Source organism: Acinonyx jubatus, chromosome C1 (genome assembly GCF_027475565.1).
Source record: "Acinonyx jubatus isolate Ajub_Pintada_27869175 chromosome C1, VMU_Ajub_asm_v1.0, whole genome shotgun sequence".
NCBI lineage: Eukaryota > Metazoa > Chordata > Mammalia > Carnivora > Felidae > Acinonyx > Acinonyx jubatus.
The window spans coordinates 36,625,606-36,638,372 of record NC_069381.1 but is presented as its reverse complement, the minus strand read 5'-3'; the positions used below and the strand labels follow the sequence as shown (position 1 = coordinate 36,638,372).

At 40.7% G+C, this 12,767-nt stretch overlaps 1 protein-coding gene across 2 annotated transcripts in view; it reads left to right on the top strand.

Moving 5' to 3' along the window:
• The window catches only part of EFCAB14 (EF-hand calcium binding domain 14), a 38,217-nt gene that overhangs the window by 21,334 nt on the left and 4,116 nt on the right, over window positions 1-12,767 (top strand). Inside the window, exons 5-10 of one of the 2 annotated variants that reach the window (XM_015070573.3) lie at window positions 584-694; window positions 2,695-2,799; window positions 3,760-3,951; window positions 5,614-5,700; window positions 8,510-8,621; window positions 9,624-9,749. In XM_015070573.3, coding sequence (XP_014926059.1) covers window positions 584-694; window positions 2,695-2,799; window positions 3,760-3,951; window positions 5,614-5,700; window positions 8,510-8,621; window positions 9,624-9,749 — 733 coding nt within the window. The remainder of the gene's footprint in view (window positions 1-583; window positions 695-2,694; window positions 2,800-3,759; window positions 3,952-5,613; window positions 5,701-8,509; window positions 8,622-9,623; window positions 9,750-12,767) is intronic. The other variant, XM_015070581.3, reaches the window with a different exon arrangement.

Sequence of the window (12,767 nt, the reverse complement as noted above, 5' to 3'; positions counted from 1 at the left end):
AAAGCATATGATGAAGGGAAATGAAAACATATGCCCACATAAAGACTTGTACATGAATTCTGAAGGCAGCTTTATTTATACTAGTCAGATAGAGAAAACAACCCATAAATGTCCATCAACAGATGAGTAGTTAAATTGTGTTGTATCCGTATGATGGAATGCTTCTCAGCAACAAGCTAAGTGGCTACGGCATGGGTTAATCTTAAACTAATGAAGCTAAGTGAAAGAAGCCATACCAATAAAACAAAAAATGAAACCAAAAAAAAAAAAAAACCCACATGCTCACTCACTGGTCCCCTTTATACAAAATTCTAGAAAGTGCAAACTGATATATAGTGGATCAGTGGTTGCTGGAGGGCAGGAGAAGAAGAATTACAAAGGGGCTTGAGGAAACTTGGGAGTGATGAATGTTTATTATATCGATTGTGCTAATGGTTTCCCAGGTGTGTATATATATGTCAAAACTTACCAACTTACACATTTTGAATATGTGAAGTTTATTGTATATCAGTCATATCTTTAAAAAACTATTAAAGTTTTTAAAAAGGAAAACACACTGACCTTACAACATGTTTCTGTTCAGAGCGTAGCTACCATTGGCAATACGTTAAACAGTGTCCATCTCGCTGTGGAGGCAGTACAGAAAACCATGGATGAACACAAGAAAACCATGGACTTACTGCAGAGTGATATGGTAAGGAAATCTACAAATGCTGCAGGAAGTCAGCATTCTGCTCACCCTCTCCTGTGTAATTGGAGTGATGCCAGTTATCCATTTGTCTAAACAGACCCTACTAAGCACCTTGTTAAAAGATGTAATCTGTAAATTAAGCAGTTAAGCTGGATAAAATTAAAAGCTGAGTCTTCTACGAACATAGTGGAAAAAATAGTAAGATACAGTTCATGGGTGGAATGGGTAGGAAAGAAAATGGGGAAGAAGGAAAGGGAAGTGTCACAAGTATTGATTGCTACATAACAGATCACCCTAAACTTTGTGGCTTAAAACAACATGTTATTATTTCTCACTATTTTGTGGGTCAGGAATTTGGGCAGAATGCAGCCATACGTGTGACTTCGGCCTGCACCACATGAAACAGAATACCCCCATCCCACTGAGCCCAGTCAACCCACAGAACCGTGGGAAATAATAAATTGTTGTTTTAAGCCACAGAGCTTGGGGATGATATGTTATGCAGCAGCAGATAACTGAGACAGAAGCAAACCCCTGCAGTGCTCAAGAATTGTTTCCAGATGTTTCTTAGTGTTGTGTGGGTATAAGCTATCTGCAATCATTCAGAGGCCTTAATTCATCACCTAGTGGGTACTCTGCTCCATGAAAGATTTATGAAGGGTGAAAAAGATGGCACAACCTTTGCTGTCTTGCTGGGGAGATGAGTTATATGTACATGAGATTAGGACTATTCAAGAAACACAAAGATTCCCTAGATTCTCCACTAATTTCTAGGTCTATCGCACATGCTCTTCTCAAGCTTTGGAGTTTCGAGTTTAAACCAGGAAGTTTGTACCAAGGAGACCTGGGCTATATTAGAGCTCTAGAAAGGGGGGTTTTTCATTTCTTCAAAACAAGAACTCCTCACTGTTATTTAATGGGGCTGACCCAGAGGAAAAAGCATTGACCTGGTGTTCAGACACTCTGGATTCTAGTTCCAACTCTGCTGCTGAGTGGGAGATTCATAATAATAAAGATCCCTAATTTAGCAATTCTTTTATTACTATTATTTTAATATCTGGAACATTTTCTCAAAGTAATTAAATATGTTCCAAAATAACTTTTTTCCTAACTCAAAAATTCATGCTTTAGAGAACCATGGAGTTTTTTTCTCCCACCTGTCTTACTTTTTCTTTATTGTGCCTTTTATTTCTTATAAAAGGGTTGATAAATATCTAGGATTTCAGGGAAAACAATTTATTTCCCCCAGTTGCATTCTATTATAATTAAATCTGCCTCTTTTAAACTTCCATAGTTGCCTGTGGTAATCCCTCCATTGGCACATTATATACTGAATTAAGTCATAGGTACAGACTCTGAAAGATTAAGGCATGCAAAGTTTTTCCACTAGAGGGGAAAAGTGTATATAAACGTGTTACACTTCACCCTCTTCAGAGAGAGACCTGAGCAGTGGGAAGGGGATGGGAAAGGAAGGGTAACCTTCAGACATAAATCTTGGCATGTGCTGTTAAAACTGAAAAACTAACTGTGGTGCGTGATTGGTTGTTGTATTCAATGCCCAAGGCCAGTGGTTACACAACTGGCTGCTCTTTGAATGTACAAACCTCTTTAGTCCTGGGGAAATGATGACACTAGCCAAGTTCGGACTGCGTTCTCAGGCCCCTGGGACGTTACAGTGATTCTACAGTTTCTCTGAGAGTACGGGTAATAGAGGCAAGGAGGACTGGTGTCTGGGGAGTTCATTCCATTCAGAGATGGAGAAACACTGGGAGGGTCTCAGTTCCCTGAGGTGTCTGGGTGCTGCTGATCCAGTCCACCCTTCAGGCTGGCATCCCCAAAAGTACCTGGTGCCCTCAGGGCCTAGCACAAGACTGGTCACACTATAGGCTCCTGGGAACTAATTGTTGATTAATCATGGATACCTCCTTTGGGAAGCTAGAAGGTTTGGGGACCATCCTAGATGGTAATTACTTGCCTATACGAACCTCTGTTCCTATAAACAGAATCAGCACTTCTTGAAAGAGACCAGTGGAAGCAACCAGAGCAGTCCATCACCTTCAGCTACATCAGAAGTTGACAATAAAACCCACAGTGAGAATTTGAAACAGGTACTTTTTTGTCTCTGGCTTAACTCCCTGTGCCCACAGTGAACTCTGAGGGCCGCTTGAGTAGTTGGGCTCCATGTTGTGGTGCCTCATCCCATGCATATATTTGCCTGCCTGAGAGCTGAGCAGAAAGCAATGTGTGTCGCTGTCTTAGGAGTCTAAGATGTCATCCTGACTCTTCTTTGGCACTCTGCTTTTTTTACCTGCATGTCCGTCAGTAAATTCCTTTTCACATCTTAAAAGGCATAGAAGAGCCAGATTATCCTGAAACTTTATGAAAAATAGTGATCTGAGCAAGTTAACATTTCTAAACTGTTAGAAAGCATTTTAGATGCTTTCTGAGACTAAAGACAAGAAGAGAAAAAAGGTTATTGAGTTCAGAATCACATGAAAGAGAATAAAGGAAATCTTCACTAAGAATTCCTGTCCTGAGTTTAATGCCCTCTAAAACCTATAGTCATCATTCCTTTTTAAGTAGCAATCAGTACTAGAGGATGTCAATAAAAATAATTGAATCTTGTACTAAATAATGCACTACTTGTTATGGTTTTGCTACATGAGCCAATTCAGTAATTGGTATTGTTCCTAAGGTAGTTTTGTTCTGACAAATTAGGTTAATGGGCGTTTCAGTTAATAACCCAGCAAGCTTTCCCGCCAGCAGGTGAGGTAAACATTGGGCAATCAATTCCCAAGCTCTCAGCTTTCTGGGACCAGAGAGTGAATCATGTAGTTAGTCCCCTTTCCTCCTCCTGTCTAGCTGAGGTCAAACAACTCCAGAGGGAGTAAACTCAGAGCAATTGAGAGTGGAAGGACAAAGCCAAGACAGACAATCGATGGTCTAAACCAGGAAAAGGAGTTTACTTCGGTCACGTGACATGGTAATGGTTGTTTAGTGCTGCTGGCCTGCTTGTCTAGTGTATGTCTTTTAGTTGGATTCCACAGTTTGATTTATTTCCACTCCAGGATATCCTGTACCTTCACAACTCTTTAGAGGAGGTAAACAGTGCCCTAGTGGGGTACCACAGACAGAACGATCTTAAACTCAAGAGAATGAATGAGACAGTCAGGAACCTTACCCAGAGAGTCAACTGGATAGAAACAGATCTGGTTGCTATGAGCAAGGTAGAAAAGCAAGCGAACCTGTCCCTCAGCATGGTAAGCCATTTCGGGTCTTTTGTGATATGTTCTGTGTTGCCATGTGTTTTGTCTGCACGTGGATGACACTCCACAGACCTTTCAGATGCAGTCTCCTGGCATATTTGAGAGGCTACACCTGTGTGCTGTGCTTCATCCTGCCTCCTTTAATCTCCACACTAGCTCTGTGATGTGAATGGCACAGGCATAGTTAGCCCTGATCTGGAAAGAGAGATGTAGAGGGGGTTCAGTTGCTTGCCACGGCTTCACCACAAGCTGATGGCAGAAATGACAAGCCGCCTATTGTGTTACCAGTGGCCCATCTGGTAGAGAAGCTCTGGCACATGTTTCCAAGGGAGATCTCCTTGCTCTTTTTTAAGTTGTTAGGGGTGGGAACAATGACAGTGACAATAAGTGAAGAATCTTTTGCCATTTCTTCAAGCCTGAACTTGGCTTTTCAGATTTATCCTGCTTTGTCTGCATGTTAGGGGGATCCTTTGCCATATAATGTGAGAAAGCCATTTAAAACAGACCAGGTCAGACCAGCTCCTCAACTTGAGACATCATTGAGTCCATCCTCCCATTTTACATGAGGAAACAGTGACCTGAGTCATTGGTGCTGGCAGACCATGTGGTTTACTGGTTTTCATGGTATTGTTAATAAAATGTGTTTTTTTCTATATTGTCCTGGGATCCATGTGAATTGCTTTTTAATAGCTACAGGCCCCACCCTTAAAGATTTCATACAACAAAGACACAGGCATATGTAAAGAAATGGAAACCTAAAACAGGGAATTGTAGCATAAATTCAAGTAAGCAGCAAAGCTAGAAGCAAGCCCACAAGTAAAGTTGAACTCCAGCACCCGGCAGGCAGGGTTTGAACTGACTCTGCCGCAGTGGAGCCTTGGTGGCTTGCCTGGCATGGCTTCGAACGTGGAGTCAGAAGACCTGTCCCCACTCCTGCTTTACAAGGGCATGGATTTACTACAAAGCCGTGAGGATTAAAGGAGCCTTGTTTTATTTTACTTATTTATTTTTTAATGTTTTTATTTTTGAGAGGGAGAGGCAGAGAGAGAGAGAGAGAGAGAGAATCCCAACCAGGCTGTATGTGTCAGTGCATAGCCTGACACGGGGCTCAACTCATGAACTGTGAGATCATGACTTGAGCCGAAATCAAGAGTCGGACATTTAAAACTGACTTAGCCATCCAGGCGCCCTAAAGGAGCCTTATTTTAAAAAGCCCCATTGAACTCAACTAAACTAAGTAGGGGCTAGGAATTTGGGGTGGTTTGATGAGTGTTGGGCCTTGAAGGTTTTCAAGGCTAATTGTGAGAATTTGCTGCCCCAGACTCCCCGTACAGTCCCTCCCCCTCCACTTTATTTTTCTCCAGAAGAAGAAATCGTTAATAGCACCGTCTGTCCTGCTGTTTTCTTCCAACAGCGTCATGCCTAGCCTGGCTCTGGGTATATAAGTCCCCTCACCTTCTGTACTTTAGAAGTATGAAAGTTTGTGAAGCGACGGTTTCAGCTTTGTGTCTCAGCTGCCTTTCTCCCCCTCTCCTTCTCCTATTGGTATTTCTGTTGAAAGTGTCCTGAGAACCTTTCAGTTTGACTACTTTGTTTCAAAAGTGCTAGATGTTTAAGTTTTAATGTTTGCCTTTAATCTTGTTTTTACCTTTTAAGATGGATGATAGAGCCGCCACTCTAAAAAGAGAGTCCTTGCATCAAATGACCAACAGAACGGATACATTAAAAACCCAGAGCATAAAGGTAAATTACAGGGGGCTTCTTTTGAAGTAAGAATAATGCATCAGCATCTTTGTGCTTTTGAGGGGTGTCTGGCTGGTTCAGTCGGTACAATGTACCATTCTTGATCTCAGGGTGGTGAGTTCGAGCCCTGTGTTGGGGGTAGAGATTACTTAAAAAGAAAAAACACAATAGCATCTTTGTGCATTTGAGCAACTGTTTCTTTCTCTAAAGGAGCACATTGGTCTCGTTTGCTGAGACTTCAAGACAGAGTAATTAATAAATTAGTATATGAGTGAATAGGTGAATACTTTATCAGGCACCTACCCTGTGCCAAGCCCTTTTTGAGGAGCTGGGGTGACCGCAGTGAGCAGGATAGACATGTGACCCTTATTCTGATGGAACTCAAAGTCCATCAGTCAGAAAATCATTACTACATAATTGAACAGATAATTACTGTGAGTATGATACCTGCTACAAAGGAAAATTACAGGGTATGATGAGGGTGTTAACAGAGGTCAGGAAAGCTCCCTAAGGAAATTACTTTTAAGCTATGACAGTAGGTTATCTGTACTAACAACAGAGAACAGAGGCATAGATCATCTAAAACTCTTGTCTAACCTAAACATTATTTTTAGATTGCAGTCTCAGTACTTACATAGTCCATTTAAACTTCAGCCAGTTCCTTTCACCTTGTACCTTCCTGTTTTGTTTTGTTTTGTTTTTAAGTTCTTCCCTGACATATTGTCAAGATAAGACAATCTGTGATATGCTTTGATATCCCAGGAAATAAAGTTTATTTGTTAACATTCTCTGTGATTAGAGTATTGTTTAATACTATAAGATCTGGGCTATAAAGTAAAAGCCAGGAAGATTGTGGCTAAGTGGCTAAAATACCACCTCAGATGCATATTGTGTGTGAGAAGCTCAAGGATATGAGGTTCAGAGGAAATGAACTTGGAAATGAACCATAGGACAGGCAGTTTTCAATGTAATACTTTGTATCTATATTTGTTCTTCCTTAACTATTGCCCAGATATATTAAGATTTTAATACTTCGTGATCTCGGCTTTTGTTGCATTTTCTAACTACTTCTATAAAAAATAAATAAATAAAAATACCTCACCTGGGGAATGACAAGAAAAATTGAAGATCCAGATACAAATGTTGAACACAAAAAGTAACAGGTGGTTACTGATGGAAACTAGTGATTTTAGCAGCAGTTCATATTTTAACAGTAAACGTCAGAATCAAATAAACATCAGAATCATGCACATTTTTTGTCTAAATTTCCTGGTTTTGCTTTCAGACCCTTTATGTTTTTAACTGTCATCCCAGTGTATTGGTCCCTCTGTCCTACTTAATTTACACATCCTAACCAGATATAATTTCTCTTTAATTTCTTCATAAATTCCTCAAGTATTTAGTACCTAGTTTTAGTCATCTGTGTCCATATATTAGCCCCTTAATAAGCCCGAGTGATCTTCTATATGATAACTATTAGAGTAGAAATGAAGGTCAGAGAAATAATTGAATTAAAAAAAAACAAAACAAAACACGTAATGAGTTGGTGTTCTGACTGAACACATGATCAGGACCTTTCACACTAGCCTAAGCAGTTAGAAAAGCCTAATAAGCCTTTGGCGCCTGGGTGGCTCAGTCAGTTGAGCATCTGACTCTTGATTTTCGCTCAGATCACAATCCCAAGGTCATGGGATCAAGCCTTGTGTCAGTCTCCATGCTGTGCAATGAAGCCTGTTTAAGATTCTCTCGCTCTCTCTCTTTTCCTCTCCCTCTCCTCTTCTCCCCTCTCCCCTGCTATGCTTTTTCTCTCTCTTTTAAATTAAAAAAAAAAAAAATTTAAAAAGCCTAAGCCTCATAGAAACCAGACTTCTCTCTTTTTATAATTAAATATATTTTTTGTATGCCACTCTGGATCATCCTGGAAATGAGGGAAGGGTGTAGGGGAAAACTTTTTAATAAATTTTTTTTTAACATTTATTTATTTTTGAGACAGAGAGAGACAGAGCATGAATGGGGGAGGGTCAGAGAGAGAGGGAGACACAGAATCTGAAACAGGCTCCAGGCTCTGAGCTGTCAGCACAGAGCCCGACGCCGGGCTTGAACTCATGGACCGCGAGATCATGACCTGAGCCGAAGTTGGGTGCTTAAGCGACTGAGCCACCCAGGCGCCCCTGGAAAATCTTTTTTAAAAGATGTAAGTAAGTCAAACTTGGAATTAGAAATTTTACAGCTCTCCTACAGCTCCTCCTGCTCTTACAGCTCCTGCCACCACTTGAACCCTCAGGGGTGGGGGAGAGGGGGACAAAGAAAAGCCAGGGTTTGTTGCCTTTTTTTCTTTCTTTTTTTTTTTTTTTTTTTAAGGTGATAAGAGCATAAAACTCTACCTAAAGTTATCTAGTCACAAGGTAAAGTAAGATATTCAGGAAAATTATTTAGTGTGAAATAGCTCCTAGAAAATAATATCTACTCATTTAGGAAATGGGTGTTACATGGGCACCTGAGCAAGGGTACATTTCCTTTACTGCTGACACACGCCTGCCTTCCGCCATCAGCCAAACATTCACAGTGGATCTCACATTGCCTGTCGCATAATGTCCCCTAATGGTCTAGTCTCAAATCCAGCTAGGCCCTCATCAACTCTGAGTACCAAAGGTATCTCTAGTATTTGTTGATTCATTCCTTCATTACCTTTAATAGGGAACCTACTGGAAGTCAAGCACTTCCTGCTAAATAGGCTCTGGGAACATAACGAAGAATCAGGTAAGGTCTTCTCTCCACCCTAAGCCTCTGTGGTCTTTATTTTGGACAGAAAGAAGATAGTTCAGATTCTCAAGTATCCAAGCTCAGAGAGAGACTGCAGCTGATCAGTGCTCTCACGAACAAGCCTGAGAGCAACAGGCCACCAGACACCACCGACAAAGGTGAGATACTCAGGGCTGGCTTCTGCATGTCTCACGTAGGCTTGGGCAGCTCGCCTCCCACACAGGGAGTGGGGACAGGTGTTCCAGCAGGACTGATCAGACCGAGGGAATGATGCCTGAGTGCACCGAGATGAAGATGATACACTTTGGTTTCATTTAGGAAAAACCATTTTGTACATGATTTGTATTCCAGTCTATTAAGGAAAGAATGGGTAATGTTTAGCTTGAAATAGACTTCTCCATGCTGTCTGCATCCAATTATGGGCAAAAATGTAACTGTCATAGTATATATTAAACCAGCCCTATATGTTGTTTACGGAAGTCTTTTCATTACTCTAAGTGCATAAAATTTACTTAAAAATAAATATTAGTCCTTCTGAAAAACCATTAGCAAATAATGATGGGATCATTGAGTTGGAAAGGCCCTTGGCTTTAGGGAGGGACATACCTAATCAATATTAGCAGATGCCTCAAGGACATAACTAAAGCACTGGACTGGATTGGCTTTGGCCCCTACCCCCCACAAATATTTTTCATTTTGGGGAAAACATTACATCCTCTCTTACTCTCTTTTGGGTAGGGGAACAGTCTACAATGGGAGGCCTTGTCCTAACATCATGCTACATAATTGTGTGACAGCCCTCTTTCAGCACCAGCTGATCTGGTGGCACATACCCCACATCAGACTTACGGTATGGCTCCTAGGATATCAGACATCCAATGCTATTCTCACTTGCAGCTTAAACTCTTAGCATCTAAACCTATGTAAAGCTAACTTGTACTAGAAGAGCTTCCCATGGGACCACAGCTTAAACCTTAATGTTATAGGATACTGTATGATCTTCACTTACCCACACAACGTATCTCAATCCATGCCTTTAACTTCACACAGTCACTGTGCTACTTGGTATGTATGTAATTACCCTAAAAGGTGACCTTTAGTACTGGTTTATTTTGGTGTCAGGTTTGATAATACTATAAAACAATATATGTTTGTTACAGAGCAAGTACAGAGTTTCACATCAAAGCCATCAGCATTGCCAAAATCTCCACCGTCTTATGGAGATCACATTGAGAAAACTGTCCAGCCAAGACCTATTGCCCTACCAGGAATTTCTAGCATCAAAGGTAAATGCTTAGGGGCGCCTGGGTGGCCCAGTCGGTTGAGCTTCCGACTTCAGCTCAGGTCATGATCTCACAGCTCATGAGTTCGAGCCCCACATAGGGCTCTGTGCTGACAGCTTGGAGCCTGGAGCCTGCTTCCAATTCTGTCTCCCTCTCTCTCTGCCCCTAACCCAGTCGCATTCTGTCTCTGTCTCTCTCCAAAATAAGCATTAAAAAAATTTTTTTTAAAAAGGTAAATGTTTTGGGGCGCCTGGGTGGCGCAGTCGGTTAAGCGTCCGACTTCAGCCAGGTCACGATCTCGCGGTCCGTGAGTTCGAGCCCCGCGTCAGGCTCTGGGCTGATGGCTCAGAGCCTGGAGCCTGTTTCCGATTCTGTGTCTCCTTCTCTCTCTGCCCCTCGCCCGTTCATGCTCTGTCTCTCTCTGTCCCAAAAATAAATAAACGTTGAAAATAAATAAATAAATAAATAAATAAATAAGGTAAATGTTTATACCATGGAATAATAGGGGAAATGTTCAAAGCTATAAATTTTTAATTTTTTTAACTTATAAGAAAAATAATTATAATTCTTTTATATATAATTATATATAATTATATAATTATAATTAACATTGAGTACTTTCTGTGAGCCAGATACTTGGTATGATATGCATTATATTATATATTATTATTATATAATATATATATTATATAATACTCTGAACAATCCTGGGAACATAAATATTCATGTATTCTACCCATTTTATTGGTAGGGAAACTGCCTAAGTCCACACAGCAAGTATCAGGCTAAAGCAAAATTCACACCAAGACAGCCTGACGCCCAAGTTTGCACTCTCAACCAATGCACGGTAGAGTCTTCATTCATTCAGTGAGTGCCTAATTAGACCCAGTGCTAAGCAGTAAAAATACAGTGTAAGACATGATCTCACTTTCCTCAAGGATGTGACAGTCTAGTGGAGAAGGCAAACAAGCAACCATAATACCCTGAGATAGCAAATACTGTTTGCTAAGGCCCTCTAAAAAATGAGGGGTCCTCTGGCTAAAAACCAGCAAGATAAACAGTAGGAAGGATATGATTCACAGAAAAACCATGTTTGCCTTGCTTCCAGCAGTGTGTGCTATCCTTCGTGGTGATGTTTAGAGTCTCCTGATTTTGCATTCGCTAACTGCTTGGAAAATCACCCATTCCTGTCCACCTACATTTGTCTGGCTCTCCATCTTAACTTAGATACCATTCCACCAGAAAACATTTTCTTACCTCCCAGGACTGGATTAGGTTCTTCCTGTGTATGCTCTTTTATAATATCTTATGTTTGCCCCTGTGTAACACATGTCACTGTGTTGTAATTTCCTGGGGAGATAGAAAATTGGCTTTACTCCCAGCCCCTAGCATATTGCCTGGTACACGTGAATATTTGTTACGTGAATGAGTTATCTACAGCCTACAATTAATGTGTAAAGCATAGAAGACTTAAATTTCTATTGCCATATAAATGCATTACTTTTTCATCTTATCTCCAAGTTTTTTTCTTTCTGTTTTCTGGGGAGACAGAAGAATGCTAAATTGTGTTTACTGGCAACACAAGTGCCTTCTCCCACTTTGCATTTATTACATCAAGAATTGATGAGAATGCATGGAGGAAAGACTGATAGAGCAGATTGAGAAATAGCCATCTTAACATTTATACTTCAATCCTTAACATTGGCCTCGGATACTTTGGATGACTACACTTTTGAAATGACCCAAAGCAGCAATAGGATTTTTATTTGAATACTGCTACCAAGTGCATAGCACATTTTATAAACTCACGCCCTGTATAGAGACACAAACAAAACACATTTTCCAGCTAGCCACTTGGTGGCAGCCATTGAGAACAAGTGTCCCACCTGCTTTTCTGGCTTTCAGAGCTTTTGAGACTCTTGAGCTGCTTTGCTGGGGCTGTCTCAGGAGTGAAAGCAGGGCCTTCTTCAGAAGCTTGTCTGCAAAACTCCTTGATGGACTGCACCTTGCACTGCTTCCCCCGCTTCAGGCCGTTTCCGTTCTTCCTGAGTACCAAACAGCAAGAGGCCTACAGAATCTACAGGTGGAGCTGGCTACGTGAAGAGAGGAAAGAGATTTAGGAAGACTTTTAAGGAAACCTAAGCCTCATGACTGTCTCTTGATATTAGAGACTAAATCTACGAAGTCATTCTGTGGGGACACAATCAAGTCCTTTTAAGATGTTATGTGAATAACCGGCCCTCCTACGTGTTCATTATGGGGCCCTTGAGAAAATACCAGAAGAGACCATTGATGGAAACTCTCCAATCCTATTGGCTCAAATAATATCTTAGAACTAAAAAAGAAGCTACAGATCAACTGGTGATAGTGCTGTCTCTTAGCTGGGAGAGAGAGAGAGCACATGTGCCTGATGCTTTATACCATATATATCACTTTGAAGAGATCTGTAGCCCTCTGGTTCTTTTTTTTTTTAATTGACATATAAGTCATAGTATCATAGTATTCACCCTTTTAAAATGTATAATCCTCATTGTACAACCATCACCATTATCTAATTCCCCAGAAGAAATCCTGTACCCATTAAACACTCACTCTCTATTCCCCCACTCCAAGCCCCTGGCAACCACTAATCTTTCAACCAAAATCTTTGGATTTGCCTGTGCTGGTGTTTCATATAAATGGAATCATAGGATCCATGGCCTTGTATATGCTTCTTTCACTTAGCCTGTTTTCAGGGTTCATCATATTGTAGCATGTAGCAGTATTTCATTCCTTTATATGGCTGAATAATATTCCATTATATGGATAATACTACATTTTATCCATTCATCAGCTAATGGACATTTGGATTGTTTCTGCCTTCTGGCTATTAGGAATAATGCAGCTGTGAATATTCATGTACAAGTTTTTGTATGGGCATATGTTTTCATTTCTTTTGAGTATATACCTGGGAATGGAATTGTTGGATCATACGGCAATTCTGTTTAACTAACAATATGCTATAGTCTGTTTTACAGGCTC